Source organism: Opisthocomus hoazin, chromosome 8 (assembly GCF_030867145.1).
Source record: "Opisthocomus hoazin isolate bOpiHoa1 chromosome 8, bOpiHoa1.hap1, whole genome shotgun sequence".
NCBI classification, from domain to species: Eukaryota; Metazoa; Chordata; class Aves; order Opisthocomiformes; family Opisthocomidae; genus Opisthocomus; species Opisthocomus hoazin.
Window position 1 is genome coordinate 40,233,063 of NC_134421.1, and position 19,317 is coordinate 40,252,379.

Genomic DNA, 19,317 nt, shown 5'->3' on the forward strand with positions numbered 1-19,317 from the left:
GTTTTAGATTATGTTTGAATTCCTGGAATTACAGCATATAAAAGATGATACTGAATTATACTACTAGACAGTATGCTAAACGTTTGGGATTATCACTCAGATGTAGTCAGGTCGGAATGCAGCAGTGCAAACACGAGGTGGTAGCTAGCTGATCACAAAAACTTCAGTGTCCATGAGAAGCCCATGACATCCCTAGGCTAATAACTGAAAACATTGAGGAAATGTTCTTTTCCAAAGCATTCCGAGTTAGGATCACAAGATAAGTATGCCAAAGTCTTTGCACTTGATCTTTTTCTTTTAACTTCACTTGGTCCCTGTCCATACTGACACGAGTCATTTTACAAAGGCAGAATTTGGAATTAGACAGTAGCAGCCTGTGGAATGTGCTTGTATTCGTACAGTTATAATATTGTCATTTAGTGTTTAAGCAGTAGTGAAACAATCATTGAAATTCATTACAATGAAATACTAATTTACTTAGCTCCCAATTTAGGAAATGGTAATTTAATTATGTACGCTTAATTATTATGTTGGCTATTATTATTGCATCAAATTAGAGTATCTGAGGATTTCCTGGAAAATTGTCACTCTCAGTGCCTTACTGTGTGATCCGTTCTCCTCTGTGTCCTTGACAACATGCCATGCAGTTTTGTTCATTGTTTCCTCCGTATTTTGTCTTCTGTCATTCTATTACCACAAGATCGTCAGCGTGGGAGATGAGGGGGCTTTTTGAGTGTGTTTTGATTTTCTTCCCAATTTGCTGGAAGATTGACCAAACGCTGCCTGTTGATCCAGAGCCTGCGGTGTGCCAGTTTGCAATTGCAGTGCTGCCCCCAGCTGGTAGATGTTGATGGGCCTGTGAGGAGGTTAAATGTTCATTTAAATGCATGGCATAGTTTTAATAGATTAAAAGCCCTGGGAAGTTAATGAATTATGAAATTGAAAATGATATTGCCATTTAAACTTTTATCCACAGAGGTGAGTCAACTAACTAAACTTAAATTGCAGCAAGACTGTTAAACACAGCAAAATAAGTGGAAAAGCCAGCAAAGATCATATTAATGCTTCAGATCGCATGTTTGTGTTTATTATTTGTTTCCAATGTTTGCCATACCCCATTTTTCTTAGACATAAGAATTGTTTCGAATTTGTGATTAGCATCTGTGAGACACAGCTTTTTTTTTTTTACCCTATGCTTATGTGCAGAGTGACAGTTCTAGAAAGTAAATCTTGATGCACCTTATTTTGTTACCTTACAGCAAGGCTACCATAATAGTAGTTGGAGGTATTACAGGTAGGGTAACATTTTAAGTAGCAGAATGTGGATCAAGCGTGGCTAGTTTATGATATAACTACCTATGTGTTCGGCTTGCAACACTGCAGTGTTGGAGTATTGGCATGAAGGAGACCAGGAGGGTAAAATCCCTCCAGCTGTAAGTGAAGACCAGGTTCGGGACATCCTGCAGAACCTAAACGTACAGAAGTCCATGGGACCTGATGAGATGCATCCCAGAGTCCTGAGGGAACTGGCTGACGTAGTTGCCAAGCCACTCTCCATGATATTTGAAAAGTCATGGCAGTCAGGGGAAGTTCCCAGTGACTGGAAAAAGGGAAACATTGTGCCCCTTTTCAAAAAGGGTAGAAAGGAAGACCCTGGGAACTACCGACCTGTCAGCCTCACCTCTGTGCCTGGGAAGATCGTGGAACAGATCCTCCTAGAAGATATGCTAAGGCACATGGAGGCCAGGGAGGTGATTCGAGACAGCCAGCATGGCTTCACCAAGGGCAAGTCCTGCCTCACCAACCTAGTGGCTTTCTATGATGGTGTAACAACAAGGGTGGACAAGGGAAAACCTATGGATGTCATCTATCTGGATTTTTGTAAAGCCTTTGACACGGTCCCCCACAACATCCTTCTCTCTAAATTGGGGAGCCATGGATTTGATGGGTGGATCGTTTGGTGGATAAGGAATTCGTTGGATGGTCGCAGCCAAAGGGTAGTGGTCAACGGCTCAGCGTCCAGATGGAGACCAGTGACGGGTGGAGTCCCTCAGGGGTCCATACTGGGACCGGTGCTGTTCAATATACTTATCAATGACATGGACAGTGACATCGAGTGTACCCTCAGCAAGTTTGCAGATGACACCAAGCTGAGTGGTACGGTCGAGACACCAGAAGGACGGGATGCCATCCAGAGGGACCTGGACAAGCTGGAGAGGTGGGCCTGTGTGAACCTCATGAGGTTCAACAAGGCCAAGTGCAAGGTCCTACACCTGGGTCAGGGTAATCCCCGCTATCAATACAGGCTGGGGGATGAAAGGATCGAGAGTAGCTCTGCTGAGAGGGACTTGGGGGTACTGATAGACGAAAGGCTGGACATGAGCCAGCAATGTGCGCTTGCAGCCCAGAGGGCCAACCATGTCCTGGGCTGCATCAGGAGAAGCGTGGCCAGCAGGTCGAGAGAGGTGATTCTGCCCCTCTACTCTGCTCTGGTGAGACCTCACCTGGAGTACTGCGTTCAGCTCTGGAGCCCTCAGCACAAGAAGGACATGGAACTGTTGGAGTGGGTCCAAAGGAGGGCTACAAAAATGATCCGAGGGCTGGAGCACCTCTCCTATGAGGACAGGCCGAGAGAGTTGGGCTTGTTCAGCCTGGAGAAGAGAAGGCTGCAGGGAGACCTGATTGCAGCCTTTCAGTACTTAAAGGGAGCCTATAGGAAAGATGGGGACAATCTTTTTAGTAGAGACAGCAGTGACAGGACGAGGGGTAATGTTTTTAAACTAAAACAGGGTGGGTTTAGGCTGGATATAAGGAAGAAATTCTTTACAATGAGGGTGGTGAAACACTGGAACGGGTTGCCCAGAGAGGTAGTGGAGGCCCCATCCCTGGAAACATTCAAGACCAAGTTGGACAGGGCTCTGAGCAACCTGACCTAGTTAGTGGTGTCCCTGCTCGCTGCGGGGGGGTCGGACTAGATGACCTCTAGGGGTCCCTTCCAACCCAAATCTTTCTATGATTCTATGATTCTATTTAGGACTCGTTCTTTAGAGTGCTGTCATGCAGTACTCTTGTGAAAAGCTAACCCAATTGTATAAACTGGGAGTGGAGAGAGTTCATGTTAAGTGACTTAATTGCACTTGTATAAAAGTTTTGTGGTTAAATTCTGAGAAGCCCAAATGTCTCCTGAGTCCCACTTGATGTACTTCACTGTTTTCTACAGTAGTGTTGCTCTCCTGAGATTTTTGAGCGGGTTGAACTCATGTTATTGGTAAAGAATTGAATTCACATTTCTGAATACAGGAACGAATTTTAACAAGTTACGAAAGTAAAGATTCAGTTCAACTGATTAAAAAAATAAAACAAAAACCACCAACAAAGACATTTAATATGCATGAAGATATTCACATTTCCTTCCTAAACCATGAGGGCATTCAACAGTGGTTGTCACTTGTACACTGTAGGGTTTTCTGAATAAAACTCCTTAAATGTGTGTTCATATTTACTAGTATTTGATTATTTTGTATATAATTAATTTGTGAATAATTACATTGCAGGTTACAATGTTGTAGTAAAAATTCCCAAAGGAGCAACAAACATTGATATTCGGCAGCACAGCTACTCGGGGAAACCAGAAGATGACAACTACCTTGGTAAAAGCCTCCCGTGTATAACATTGATGGATAATTTTTCTGCTCTTGCCAGAGGTCTGCTCTAGACGTGTATTATCAGAGGTCTGATAAAGTCTTTAGACCAAATATCTAATTCCATTTTATCATCATTTTGCTGAGTCTCTGTGTAGATAGTAATTTTTCGAAGAATTAGTGAGATATTGTTACGGTTCTAATTCATAAATGTGTGTGTTCATTTGTCAGAGAATAGGTATTATAGCACACTGTATCATTTTGTCATTTTTTCACTTTGTTGTGGCAATGTTAATTAAAATCCCACAAGTAAACTCAGTAGTAATGCATGTAAGTTTTAAATCTTGGAAGCATACACTTTGTTTGTAAACAAAGAAGTCTGACCTTCAGCAAGCTTATCAGTTGTCTGAGTTTTCTCTTCTTCTGTCATGTCTGTGTGAGAGGAACAAAGAATTCATAAGCTCGTTGTACCAAAATCTTGGTTGCTCTATTTCACAGTACTTGGTAATGATTGAAGTGCCTGAGAGAATGCTAGTGCACATTTTGCTCCTTTCTCTTCTTCCATTATCATCCTACTCAACAAACTTCAGAGATTTCAAAATGTTTTCCGTGCCACCTGTTACATATACATGTCACAAGGACACAGAAACAGCCCTCACCCCTGATACTAGCTACCATTTCAAATGCAGTAATGCCTGAATAGCATGCCTTTACCAAAAATTGTACTTTATTTTTAAATTTAGTTCTTAAGTTGTTCATCATTAGCATTATGAATTGGTCATTATATTAAAGTATTATTATAAGCACTTAATTGACTTTATTTTTACTTTAAAATTTACTTTTAAAAGACACTTCACTAAAAGTAGCTCTAGCAAATACAAGTATGTGGGATGTAGAATAGGCCAGAAATACAGAGGTTTATAGTTTCCTTTTACAGTAGCAGAACCTAACCAAATTTAAAAGTGATAACTGCAGAACAAATATTATTAAAGTTGTGTTGTTAATGCAGAGAAAATCCATGGTAATTGCTCAGGTGAAAGTTACTGACGGTTAGGATTTATTTCATGCATTAGAAACTGTTTCATACAACTTTAAATTAAAGCTAAGTGTTGATGAGAAGATATATTATTAAGAGTTTTTTATTGATAGAACCTTTTAATTAAATAGATGCTTTATTTCCAATATTTTATTTTACTTATAGCTTTATCTGATATTCATGGAAATTTTATCTTGAACGGAAATTTTGTTGTAAGCATGTCAAAAAGAGAAATCAATATACAAGGAGCCATTTTTGAGTACAGTGGTTCAAACAATACGATAGAACGAATTAACAGCACTGATAGAATCGAAGAAGAGCTAACCTTACAGGTGCATGTTTACTTTTTTCATAAGTTTGAAAATTTGCTACGTGATCATTATGTTCATATTTTTATTATTTCAAATTCACTGAAAAACAGCTATCATTTTATCTCAATTAAGGTTTTGTGTGTAGGGAATTTGTACAACCCTGATGTGCGTTATTCATTCAATATCCCAGTAGAAGACAGAAGTGATCTGTTTACATGGGATCCTTACGGACCCTGGCAAGACTGCAGCAGGATGTGCCAAGGTACTGTGAATTCTTTTGTCACCAGAACTGAAGACCTGGTGGCATTTAGGAAGGGACTAGTCTTAAGTACTCAGATTTTTCACCCCTGCTTGTAAGAAAGAAACTCGGCACTCTGAGTAAACTTTAGGTGCATAGAGCTGTTAAGAGCAGAACGGCGTCTGATTTTGTTTTGCTATTTTCAGTATTTATGCAATGCAATTCTGTATTCAAAATTACATTTGTGTTCCTTTCTTTTGTAGCCATAGGAGTGGTTTATAAAAAAAAAAAAGTTGAATCAAGTCTAATACCTCCTTAGAAAGTGTTATTTTATATCTAATAATTGTATTAGTCTTCCGTTATCCTGTTTCCAGGTTGTCACTGACTTGTCTAGTATCATTCATAAATATTTATTTGTCTTTTTTAGTTATCTGCTGCATGGGCTGAAGCTATTTAAAGCTGTATTTTACAATTTTTAACTGTTCTTTTACAGGCCATTCCAGTGTAAAAATATAAATGCAATATGTGTGAAGTATGTAAACTGTATGTACACAGCTCTTTGGTAGATACTCCTATTAGCAGGTGCTAGAAATGCCTGTTGGTATGTGATGGTGAGTTTCTTCTGGTTCAGAGTCAGGCTGTAGACATGCTCATGTGCTAGAGAAGCAAGCATCTGTCAACTGTGGTACTTCTCCCAGCACTCCAGATCTTTTACGTACCCTGTGATCGATTTTCTGCTGCCTTAAAGAAAAGGATCGCAACCTCTAAGTTACCATGATGGTTTGGAAATTTGGTAATTAGCAGAGGACAGACGTCATGCATTTGGAACACTTAGCCTGATGAGGAAATGGACTGTTGCACTTTTGCAGTTTTCTGGAAGTTGATATCCTCGTGAGACCACTGTAGTACAGCTGGGAGATGGCAGAGGTGTCTGGGATGAGATTGTTCTCCACCGGGAACATAGTCAGCTGCACAAAGCAGCATGTTTGTGCAGAATCTGCTGTATACAAGGATTAGTGTTAATGGGGTATCTCAGTTAAATTCCTGAATGATAAATGGAATCCATTAGTATAAAACGGTGCTCTTATTTTAGCCCTCTATTCACTTTTTTTGGGTTCCTTTTCAAGGTATACGACGAAGAGCAATGACATGCATACGTAAAAGTGATCATGTGGTTGTGTCTGATCAGAGATGTGAACTTATACCTACCGTACCAGATGTCTTTGAGGAGTGTAATAGGGAGTGTGAATTAAGGTAAAAAGAGATTCCTGACTGATTGGAGCTAGTGTGTTCTTACATGTTTTTGTTGATAGAGAGTAAAACAAAATAATTCAGATTGCTTCATCTGCTGTCCCTCCACCCCTCTCTGCCTCCTTCGTCCCTCTTTTCTCTCCCTCCTTTCCTCAAATCTATTGGTATAATGTGTTTCCATATTATGGTTACACCTCTGAATCTAAGTAGAACTAGTGTACTTTTCTAACTTTTTTTTGTAAAGTACAAAATCTTTCGTTAGTATTGTGAATCTGTTCTATGTATCCTGGTGCGAAAACTTGTATTGCTGGGTAGAATACATTTTTCACCAAAATTGTACCCACAGCTGGAACTAATTTGAAACAGACTTGTGTTTCTGCACTCTGAGAAAGCCCATGCTGAAGTGTTCAGAGGTTGAAGAGTTAGAATTATAGCTTACATTTTTTCAGTCAGCTAGAAGATTGATACAGAAGATCCTTTAAATTCATAAATATGTTTTTAAGCCTGTGAGTGATATTCTTTTATATTGCTTTGAAAATCCCAGTCATGAGAGAGATTTTACAGTTTTGTCTGTTCTCTAAAATACATATCTATATGTACGTGACATTCTTTGAGTGCTTTATTCACCGTGGTCTTATTTTTAAAACATAGTTAGCTTTCTATAACAGTTTATCCTTGTAGGTGGCACAATGTTGGCAAAAGTGACTGCACATCGAAGTGCGGCCCAGGGTATCGGTCTATAGAGATCCACTGCATGAAGTACTCAATTTCAAAAGGACTCCTTACTCCAGTGGATGATAAATACTGTGCTGATCAGCAGAAACCACCGACCAGAGAGCCCTGCCATGGTGACTGTATGTTAACAAGTTGGCACTACACAGAATGGTCACAGGTACAAATTCAAAACCATATAATTGTAGCATTATAGTTCTGGTTAGTGTTCATACCAAATTTTTATTTCTGTATCAGTTTTCTTAGTTTAAGTAACTCAAAGAAAATAATGTTTGACCAATGCAGAGTTGTAGAAGGAGCTAATGTCAATCTTCATATTTCAGCAACTTCCTCATATTTTTATGTGACACTACAGCTAAATTGTTTGCAGCTTGGTTCTGGAAGTCAGCAGAGACTGGTGGTTAAATGTGTATATTTTAGTTACAGTCTTAATAATTTAGTTCTGAGAGTATTTTTGAGAGAATGAAGAAGTACAATTTCAGCTTTAATCTTCTTTAAAGAGTTTTATCATGTAACTACTAAACAAGGTGCCAAATTTATCTCACATGAACATATTGGCAATCTGTGGATTAAATGCAGGATACATTTTTGTAACACAATCATTAATGTCTTTCACCTTTAAGACTGATAATAGATTTTGACTTTGTTTTATCATGTTGTGTTTTGTAATATTTTCTATACACCGCAGTGTTCCAGGAGCTGTGAAAGAGGTGTCAGAACCAGAGAAGCTTTTTGTATGAACAATTTGGGTCGTCATCTTCCTGACAGAGAGTGCCAGGAACTTCCAAGAGTTGTAACACAGAGTTGCAATGAATTCTTATGTCCAAGCTGGTCTGTTAGTGAGTGGAGTGAGGTAATGAACCTTGTAAAATTTTAGACACCTTTGAGCCTGGTCATCAATATTAATATGAGCTGCTTTTAAGCATTTCGGTTTTTTGTTCTGGCTATTTTGGGGCACATGGAAGTAAAAATTCTGAAGTCCTAGGATTTGGCTGATATATATGCCAGATACACAAATGGCATGACAGCTTCTGAAAAACATCCCTAGTATTTGTTTTTCCCTGAAATTTTGTTACGGTAAAGTAAAGTAGTGAAGCTACTTAAAGTAAATCTATGTACAGTAATATGCATACCTTCCTTTTTTATGAAGCGATGAGAGCTATCTAATCAACTGAAGAACAGAATTATATGAATTTTATTCTAGGTTATATGGGTATAAGAGAATCATGGATAGTTTAAACATTTTTCCTGTGAAGGCTGTGATACGTGCTCTCATATTTTAAACGAGTATTCTTTATTCTAAGGGAAATAAATGGTCTGTACATTGTTCTTACATTTTTGTAGCTTTAGCAACTTAGAGATTCCTTTGTATTAGCATTTGGGTTGGTCTTTACAGGAAATAGAGAGTTCATAAAAGAACTAGTTTTGGTGGACTACTTACGTTCATGGAATATTTTTGTTATTTATGTCATCTTTACAATACAAGAGATTACTAAAAGAAAGTGAAGCCACTAATGCAAATTCACATCTTTACAAACTGATAACTAATAATTTTATAGTGTCCTGTAACATGTGGCAAAGGAATGAAGCATCGTCAAGTATGGTGCCAACTTAAGGATGAACAACTGAGACACGATTTCTGTAATCCAAATGATCGACCAGAGTCGGTAACGCCGTGTGACCTTCATGAATGTGCATCGTGGCAAGTAGGGCCTTGGGGATCAGTAAGTACATAAGGATTCTTGGCTGCTTCTTTACTTGTTCAGACTACAAGTGATCATAAAGCAATACCTTTTAAACATTTCAATTGGATCTTACACAGTTACTTTAGTTGAATTGATTCACTTTGTTTGCTCCTATTGGCTATATAAACTGTAATTTAGGAACACTCACATCGAAGTTAAATGCCTAAAATAGTAATTGACCCTGAGCCTTAATTTCAAAGATGCTATTTCACCTGAATGTATTACATCTCCAAAATAATGAAAATGTGGATATCATACCATTCGGATGAATGAGACGGGTAAATGACCAAATATTTATAGGTGTGGTATATTTAAGGTGGTAGCTTTAATTAAGATCACGGAAGTGTGTATGCTTATAACAGCAGGCGAAAAGACGTAGTATTTTGTTGTTATGTTTTGTTTTGACCTTCAGTGATAAAAGATCTGCTATCTCTATCTGAAAGTGCTGTTGAAAAACATATTCGTGTGTGTAATGATGCTCATCTAATGTATACCAGAGTGGCTTCAATATTCTGGGAAAAAAATGAATTTGCGGAGGAAACTTTTGCTGAGAAATAGATGAGAATTAATTAAAAAATAATAAGGTACTCAATTTCACGGAGCTTTCATAAGATCAGGTTACTCAAACCAATGGAAGTGTTGGATTATTCAGTGTTTCTTGGATGTTGGTGAGAATTCATAACTGAATAGCAGCTGATTTATTTTTTTTCTTCATATATAACCTGTTAGTAAAATACAGAACAAAAACACTTTGGAAATTAAGTATATTTTTAACTTAAACATTTCTTTTGTGTAGAACTTTTCTTATGTAATATTTTTCCATATTAGAGATAACCACACTGCTGTCTAACATAATATAATATTGAATTCCTATGGAGTAATCATTTGATCACAAGGTGCTGGCTTTCTATTCCTACAAGCTAAATGCAAAAATGAAAGAAAAAAAAAAATAATTCAGTCCCATGATATAATTCTTTTGAATAGAAAATCACTGTATGTGCCCTTGCTGTAACAGCTTGTACAAACAATTTACCAACCCATGTCACTGGAGCAGAGCTTTCCATTGTGGTTTTTCCACTGCACCATCTGGTAATAACTATTCACAACCTGTTTTTTTTTTTTCCAATATTTGTGCTAGACTCACAACATTTATAGAATGGGATTTATGTCATGCTGTTTTCAACCATCTAACATGTTAGGTGACTTTGAGTTTGCTCCTGTCAAACTCTATAGTGAAGGGAAAGACACTTAACAGCTGCAACCAGTGATTCCTTTGGAAGCCACCCCATACTCCATTCCCCGCCCCCCCCCAGCTTCCTTTACCCCATTTTTTATTGCTGAGCATGACATTATATGGCATGGATTGTCCCTTTGATCAGTTCAGGTCAGCTGTCTTGACTGTGTTCCCTCCCAGTCTCCTGCCCACTTCCAGCCTACTGACTGTAGGGGATAGAAGGAGGAAGAAGAAAGCCTTTATCCTGCACAAGCATTGTTCAGCATTAGCCAAACTACTGGTGTTTGGCAGACACTGTTTAAGCACAATATGGTCTGCCGTGAAGAAAGTTAACACCATCCCAGTAGTCTTTGCTATCAATTCTAGAAAGAGTTTTAAAATAGAAAATGTAATTTAAAAAAAAATATTAAAAATAGCGGTATTTCAAGTGTGTGAAATTGCTGACTTTAACAGTGTGCTGTAACGTGTGGACGCGGATACCAGATGCGTGCAGTCAAATGTGTTACTGGGACTTACAGAGTTATTTTGGATGATGACAGGGAATGTAATGCTGCTACTCGTCCTAGAGATAACCAAGTAAGTTAAAAAATGCCTTGCAGTTGGTTGTACTTTTTAGTTAAAAGCATCTAAATACAAGTGTTGTCTACCAACTCTTTCAGGGAACTTGTAGGAAATAAGTTCTAAAATGAGAAAAAAAACCTGAAACTATCTCCGTTTTCCTGAACTTCAAATTTGGCCTAGGGAATTAAGTAAGAGTAATTTGGAGACTGGAGATTTGATAATTTGGTATATGACTGAAGTGGTCCAAAGGCCTTTGATTGTCCAACATGTAGAATATTGTAAGGAGACTGCTTGCCAGGATGCTTAATAATAGTAACTAACTGGCTTGCTATTCTCTAAAATTCTGCTTGTATATAGTTCTTAAAAGAAAGATGTGGTCACTTCAAGAAAGCTTCAGTTGTTGAAGTAATACTAATTCAGAACCGTGTAGACATGAATTGTGATTTGATATGGTATTAATATGGTTCTCTAACTTTTCTTCTTGTCTCAGTTTACTTCATTCCTCGCTTCCCTTAAATCTGTAATTTTTTGGAAGAAATGTTTTTAATACAGTCAGTGGGTGTACCTTTAGCTAAAAGCAATTGGTATATTAGGTGCTATGTATTAATGTGTTGATCTAGCCAACAGATTGATACATCTCATGTATGTCCAGCTAAGCTAGTAACCATGTACCTCCTTGAGGGCATATTCTGCTTCTTGTCTCAAAGGGAAGAGGAAAAAAAACCCGATTCTATGGTCCAGAGTAAACCAGTCACGAGTTACCAGCCCTCTGATGGCTTCTTGAATAAGATTTCAAAATATAAAAGCCAAGTAATTAATACAAATTTGTTTCCACTTACATGTGAAAACACTGGGTTTGAGTGTGGTTTGTATTTTGAATTGTGGTACCTATTCAGCTGTTGGCTGAAACCTGGCATTTGCGTGTTCTCAGTAGCTGAAAGTATAAAGGACAGAACAGCACAGCCATGGTCTTCAATTAGTTCTTCACTGCATGTGACTATTAAACTGGACACAGTAATATCTATGCCCCTTATCTCCAGCAAGTTGCCCAATACAGTTCTTTTTCAGACTGCAGATGTTATTAGATATTACAAATACAGTCTTAACATCAAACAAAATTTTTTTTGCCTCAATTTGAAACAAAACAATTGAATGAAAAGCCTTTTAATAATACCAGGGAAAAGTTAGAAGATGTTATTTACTTGTTAATTAACTCTGGTTTATTGTAATGGTAGGATCTTTCCCTGTGGGAGCCATTTGCTTTACATATGGCTCTTCTAAAATGTATATTTTGAAACCTTTTTTTTCTTACCCCACAGGAATGTGAATTGCCACCTTGTCCCGAAAATACAAAATCATGGACTACCTCGCTTCCTCTAGTTCATATGGGGAAGGTGACCCAATGGAGATACGGATCATGGACCCCAGTATGTAATGTAATAGTGGTCACATCTTTCAGAGCAGTCCTCCATTCCTTCACCCATTTTTACATAAAGCTCTCATTAATACATTTTTCAGACTGAAATCTGCTTGTGATAAATTTTCAAGGAATTTGTTTGGGGGTTATTTTAAGAACCTGTTTCGTAAGGAGGATATAAACACTCCCACAAATTCTGTGTGCTTCAAATGTAGCCAGGGGAACAAAACAAGGATTTTAGGGGCTGGGGTACTGACCAAAATGGCTTTCATATGATCGAGACTGTTCAAGGAACTATTTTTTTTTATTTTTTTTTTTAGAGAGACTTGATCAGTTTTTGAGTATGGAGAACATCTTTCATTCTCAAATATTATTTAAATCTTTTATGTGAATAGCAATATTAAACAGTTTGTGTCTTTAAAGATCTAATTTTACATGATTTGTAAAATAAGCATTATAAAAATGGTTTCTACACAAACTTTGTTTAAAGGAAGGGTTTTTGATTTTGATAGTGTTGAAAATTAGTTTTATTTGACAGCAATGTGAAAATTTAAAATTATCTGTAAAAATGACAGTTTCTGTTAATCCCCTGAGGTTCTTAACAAAGCATATAACACCATCATATCTGTGCACAAGTTATTTTAACTAAATAGCAGTACGTAGACTGAGGCTACTCAGAAACCCTGCACCAAATCAACGTTGAGCTTCTCAGCTGTAAAGGTATCAGAAGGGGCTCAGTGGAATATGCTAATATAAACTAGAAGGACAAATGGATTGTGAATATCAGTTTTTATTGTATCAGTTGATCTAAATATTGTATCACTGTGTAATAAATGTTCTGGAATTTACTCGCTAATGTTGTTAATAAATTAAAAAATTACCTTTGCAATTGTATAATGATTCCATGTTATAGTAGAAATGCTACCTGTTCAGATACACTGAATTGCTTCACAGTAATTAAGGCCATGCAATTCAGTTCCAAGCCAACAGGAATTCTTAAGGCCTAAACCATCTAGCAATATTTCAGTTTCCTTCCTGAATGCATGGGTCTATCAATGTGAGATGAAAATCTGGTTCTCAGTGTTTAATTCGAAAGTCAAGCTAATATTAAGCTATGTTAGTGTTGTAGATGCTTGCATGACCTCATTTTGGTCTCCTAAAGTGCGGTGAGCTTGGATTGTTCTCTGACAGTGCTCTGCATCCTGTGGGAAAGGTGATCGTGCTCGCTATGTGAGTTGTAGAGATGCTCATGGAGGAATAGTAGATGAATCTTTCTGTGCTCATTTACCACGACCAGCTGAAATTTCAAGCTGCTTTAGCGCATGTGGAGAGTGGCAAGTTGGAAACTGGTCCCCTGTAAGTATTAATTCTAATTTTTTTTTCTTTTGATGTGTCTATTTAGATTAAAGAGCAAAGTCTCTGGTTAGAAATTGGGACTTCATATGCTGTGCAAATGTGATTGAAATTGCATCCATTCAAAAAACACTATATATGTTTCTTATTGTCAAAAGTAAATATAAATATCTTTGGTTATTAATTGCCAGTGTTCTGTCACAAATGTTGCATTAATTTTTGGTCAGTGCACAGTTACGTGTGATAGTGGAATAGTAACAAGACAAGTTACCTGTGTCAACTATCATCAACAAGTCAACGAGAATTACTGTGATCCTGAAGGCCAACCTTCCAAAGAACAAGAATGTAAGATGCCACCATGTCCACCAGTTTATCATCATATTCCAAAAATGCATGACCATCCAAGCTATTTTCCAGAAATAGGTTACCTTCCAATACACCATCCACAAGACAATATAAACCAGTGGAACCGTCCCTCTGTGGGAGGATATCAGTGGAGAACTGGACCCTGGGGAGCAGTAAGAAATTTTTTTTTAATTTATTCTCTCACACGTGTGTTGACATTTCTAGAACAGTTATTACAGTACAGATTTGGTCAAAAGAGAAGCACATTTATTTTTAAAAATTTATTATGAAGAATATAGCAAATTGAAAATGTATCTTTTTCTGGTAATTCAACTTTAAAATATTTCTACATAGTAATTTTTATTTGCACATTTCAGGTTTGAAAGTTAACTTTAAAAAATAATAATTTTAAGTTGTTTTAACCAACGTATTTTACATTTTTCCAATCACGTGATGGTTATATATATGTTTACATGTTTTGGTAGTGCTCTAGTACTTGTGCAGGTGGATTTCACCGTCGAGTTGTAGTATGTCAAGATGAGGAAGGAAGAAGTGCTAGTTATTGTGATAAGGCAACAAAACCTCCAGAGTCAAGACATTGTGATTCTGGACCCTGCCCACGATGGAACTATGGGAACTGGGGAGAAGTAAGGTCATTTCACTTTCAAAGGGAAACATTATTTACCACATGTTTATAAGCAGTAATATAAGTTTTTGACTGTGAATGGAACTGAACACCAGTTTTTTACTTATTTAAAAAGAATGAGTTTGAACTTGTTTAGATAAACTTTGTTCTTTGATCAAATCCAGAACTGTACTGTCAATAAGAATAATGTAAATATACATTATACATCCAAAAGAAGTATGGTGCGAACGTAAAGATGTAGAACATAGGAGTGTTGCAGTAGCTGTTTAAATCTGGAGACATACAAAATTATTTTCTGTTACAATAAGATGAGTTGTATACAGAAAAAGCTCAGTGTAATAGCTAGTCTAAGGAAAAAAAAATGAGCACAAGAAGCTATAAAGAAACTTTATTACATTGAATTTTATAGATGCTGACTAGATTATCTGCAAGTAGTAATATCTGCTGGATTGTAGTTACAAATTAGAAATTTGAAGATGGGATCATGCATCTAAAAGGTGTGCCTGGGTTAGAATGTTTTGATGAAATTTTACACATTATTGGACAAAGAACGTTTTTTCCATGCCATGGAATATCATAAGTAATGTTATATCTTGACCACGCATTCTTGCTCAAACGCTACAGAAAGAGTTAAAGCGGGTTAGTTTGGAAATCATTCTAATCTAACCTCTTGTGATTCCTGCCCTCTTTTCTTACTATTGATACATCCGTATCTAGAGTTGGGAAAAGAAGAAAATTGTTTAAGTGACTTTTTTATTTTTTCTTTTTTTCCTCTCCGTTTGGCCAGATCTAGCCATTTAGTTCTCAAGGCCAGTCTGAGTGTCCTGTTTTTTCTGTCCATAGCTGCAGACTTGGGATCCAGATGATGCAGGTGTTGCAGTTTTTGACTAATTTAGAATCCTCTGAAATACAGTAAAAAGCTATCAACTCTTGGAACATGCTAACTTTTGATCAGATTGTTTTTAACAGCTCACTGGAAATGAGAATTAGTATTTTTATGCTTACAGTAAAACTAAAATCCAGAAAACACATCCTAGGAGTATTTTACAATTAATCTGTATAAGTTAGACTATGAGAAAGTGTGCCTAGTATCTGAGTTTTCTCTGGCAGGGAATACTAGTTTTAGGACCAATTTCCATCTTTTCCTCCTTTCAAAGAGAGATATATATGCATGTTTATTCTCACAAATGGTTACTTCTTAGTAGAGTAGTTTCTCTGAGACTTTTTGTAGAAAATCACTTGATGAACTATAAAAATGTAGTTTTGCAAATGTTTTGGTGAAGGAATTGTTTTTTCATTATATTAGATTAGATTGTAAGTCCTTATACTTGAATTTAAGTGTCCAGAGAATATGAAAATAGATATAGTAAAGAATAGCATGTACTGATGATGGCTATATCTTTTTGGTTTAATGACATGTGAGGACTGTCTTAAAAATATTGCATATAAAATTCTGTTTCAGTGTACTCAGACTTGTGGAGATGGAGTAAAGACAAGACTGGTGATTTGTCAGCTTCCTACTGGCCAAATGTTGGGTGATCAAAACTGTGAAATGCTAGACAAGCCACCTAATATGGCACAATGTAATGTGCATTCTTGCCCTGGTGATGTTTCATGGCATCGGGGACCATGGAAATCGGTACGATAGCATTCACTAATTATTTTTCGCTTTCTTGTTCTGTCTGTCACTCTATTTCCCCTTGCCTTTTAAAAATTATATTATTATTTTATTTGATAACAGTGAAAGAATAATGCTTGTGGAATATAGTCTATGTAGCAATTGATATAGTCTATTAAGCAGTTGTTCTGCAGTCATTGAATTCAATGGGAAACAGCCATTTACTTCAGTGGGAACTGTATCATGCTCCATAAAACATCATAGGGAATATTTTGAAAATTACCAGAAATCATCAATGCCAATAGCAATACCTAGTAGATTGTTCTATTTTGGAGGGTTATGATTTGATCTGTGTTTAAAAGTCTGCTGTAATTTATACGGTAGTATTATCTGCTTATTTATACTTGTAAAAAAAAAAAAAAAAAAAGCTTTTTAGTCCATAACTTTTTTCTAATAGCATATTCAAGTATAAAGTAACTCACATGTATATTACATTCTCATCAAACATTTTACTTCGTATATGTGTACATTTGTGTATAAAAGTTTATATTTGTGGTTTTAAAACAGTGACTAAAGTTGTCTATGTATAATTATGTATGTAACTATAATATGTTGTCTACATGTCACTGTCTATTAATGTGTAAAAATGCCTACAGTAATCACCATTAATCTTTAAAATTGCCACTAGCAGATTATTAACATTCTGAAGTAATCATAGCAAGCTCTGTGATATAGAATATATTTTATTTCCCAAGCTGTAAATTTGACAGCAATATTTATTATCGTGCTTAGTTGTAAGGAGAATAATGGCAATCAAAGGGGGTTGGATCCAGTTCTGGTTCCATAGAAATCAGTTAAAAACCTGTCATTAACATCCCTGGGAGATGGGCTGGGATAACAGTTCTATTTTTATTCTTTTTTTTATTAATAAAATCATGTAATTTGGTTCTTTGAATTGACATGGAGACACTTTTAAAAATATTGTCCGATTTTATCTTCAAACAATTTATTACTGTTTATATAATCTATTCTAATCTATTGCAAATAGACTTTAAAATGAAAATTTGAATTAATAATTTACCACAGCTGTCTCTTTCTTCCACTGTGCAAAACAGAGTTTTGTGTTTGTGTTCAACAGATATTAGAGTATCTTATTTAGCCATTAGCCAAATAATTAGTGGAGACTTGTTAATGGTTAAATAATGTATCTGCTTCAGATGCTGGGAAGAAAAGCAGGGTTTTCAGCATGCCTGTGAACTCAATGTGTTCTTTTTAGGTCGAAAGTATTTCACAGCCTGCTCCTTCCCTGAGTGATGCGGTTTGTCCTGCATTAATAGGTTACCTGTAAGCTATTGTAACATATAGTAAATGGTACATGGAGCTTAGTCTTGCAGAGATTTTCGCGTTGGTTTATACCTCAATTGACATCAAAAGCCATTTTAATCCTTGAGAAATGAAGTTCAGAATGAAATCTAGTTACCAGAGAGAGCGTTTGTGGCCTCTGTTTTATGTGTATGGTGGCAGAACTGAAGGAGGAAGTGGAGAGGCTGAGGAGCATCCGGGAGTGTGAGAGGGAGATCGACTGGTGGAGCCGCACCCTGCCCTCCCTGAGGCAGCGGCAGCAGGAGGCGGCTCCACAGAAAGCAGAGAACCCCCAACCCTCTTGCCACCGAGCAGAAAGAGGGGGCCTAAGAGATGGGGGGGAATGGAAACAGGTCCCTGCTCGGGGGGGCAAGCGAATTTCCCCCCGGCCTCCCTCACCTGCCCAGTTGCCCTTAAGCAACAGGTATGGGGCTCTGGAATGTGAGGGACCGGCCACAGAGGATGTGGGTGAAGGTGAGGCTCCATCCAGGGGGTTGCCTGGAACGAGTCAGACAGCCCCACGTATTACAACTGCCTCAACTAAGAAAAAAAGGAGGGTCATTGTCATAGGTGATTCCCTTCTGAGGGGAACAGAGGGCCCGATCTGCCGACCGGACCCATCCCACAGGGAAGTCTGCTGCCTCCCTGGGGCCCGGGTTAGGGATGTTGCGAAGAAACTCCCTGGTCTGGTGCGGCCTTCTGATTACTACCCCCTCTTGGTAATGCAGGTTGGCGGGGATGAGGTAGCAGAAAGAAGTCCCAAGGCCATCAAAAGGGACTTCAGGGCACTGGGGCGACTGGTTGAGGGATCAGGGGCGCAGGTGGTGTTTTCCTCCATCCCCTCAGTGGCAGGGAACAGCACTGAAAGGGGCAGGAAAACTCACCTGGTTAACAGATGGCTCAGGGACTGGTGCCATCGGTCAAATTTTGGCTTTTTTGATCATGGGGAGGTATACACAGCACCGTGCCTGCTGGCAACAAGTGGAGCTCAGCTATCACAAAGGGGGAAAAGAATTCTTGGCCACGAGCTGGCGGGGCTCATTGAGAGGGCTTTAAACTAGGTTCGAAGGGGGAAGGGGATATTGCCCAGCTCACTAGGGATGAGCCTAGGCTTGGAGTGCCAAGGCCAGGGGTGAGATTGACAGCCCAGCTCAAGTGTGTTTACACCAATGCACGTAGTATGGGCAATAAACAAGAGGAGCTGGAAGCCATTATACAGCAGGACGGCTACGACTTGGTCGCCATCACAGAAACGTGGTGGGACAACTCGCATGACTGGCATGCTGTCATAGATGGCTACAGACTCTTTAGGAAAGACAGACCAACAAGGAGAGGTGGGGGAGTTGCTCTATATGTGAGGGAGCAACTGGAATGCATTGAGCTTGGGCTGAGGGCAAGTGAAGAAGGAGTTGAAAGCTTGTGGGTTAGAATTAAGGGACAGGCTCACACGGGTGACATTACGGTGGGTGTATACTACAGGCCACCTGACCAGGAGGAGGAGGTTGATGAGGCCTTCTACAGGCAGCTGCAAGCAGCCTCACAGTCACAGGCTCTGGTTCTCATGGGGGACTTCAACCACCCTGACATCAGCTGGGAAGACCATACAGCTAGGCAGGCGCAATCCAGGAGGTTCCTACAGAGCATCGATGATAACTTTCTGATGCAAGTGGTGGAGGAACCAACAAGGAAAGGCGCGCTGCTGGACCTCGTGTTAACAAACAAGGAGGGACTGGTGGAGGACATGAAGGTTGGAGGTAGACTCGGCTGCAGTGACCATGAAATGGTTGAGTTCAGGATCCTGCGTGGAGGAAGCAGGGCGATAAGCAG

At 38.3% G+C, this 19,317-nt stretch overlaps 1 protein-coding gene across 6 annotated transcripts in view; it reads left to right on the top strand.

The window, feature by feature from the left end:
- The window catches only part of ADAMTS20 (ADAM metallopeptidase with thrombospondin type 1 motif 20), a 112,038-nt gene that overhangs the window by 53,540 nt on the left and 39,181 nt on the right, over nt 1-19,317 (top strand). For all 6 annotated transcript variants that reach the window (XM_075428136.1, XM_075428139.1, XM_075428141.1 and 3 more), the window contains exons 16-28: nt 3,555-3,650; nt 4,843-5,009; nt 5,121-5,250; nt 6,354-6,480; nt 7,159-7,369; nt 7,898-8,062; nt 8,769-8,933; nt 10,642-10,764; nt 12,069-12,176; nt 13,358-13,522; nt 13,747-14,037; nt 14,350-14,511; nt 15,973-16,149. In XM_075428136.1, coding sequence (XP_075284251.1) covers nt 3,555-3,650; nt 4,843-5,009; nt 5,121-5,250; nt 6,354-6,480; nt 7,159-7,369; nt 7,898-8,062; nt 8,769-8,933; nt 10,642-10,764; nt 12,069-12,176; nt 13,358-13,522; nt 13,747-14,037; nt 14,350-14,511; nt 15,973-16,149 — 2,087 coding nt within the window. The remainder of the gene's footprint in view (nt 1-3,554; nt 3,651-4,842; nt 5,010-5,120; nt 5,251-6,353; nt 6,481-7,158; nt 7,370-7,897; nt 8,063-8,768; nt 8,934-10,641; nt 10,765-12,068; nt 12,177-13,357; nt 13,523-13,746; nt 14,038-14,349; nt 14,512-15,972; nt 16,150-19,317) is intronic.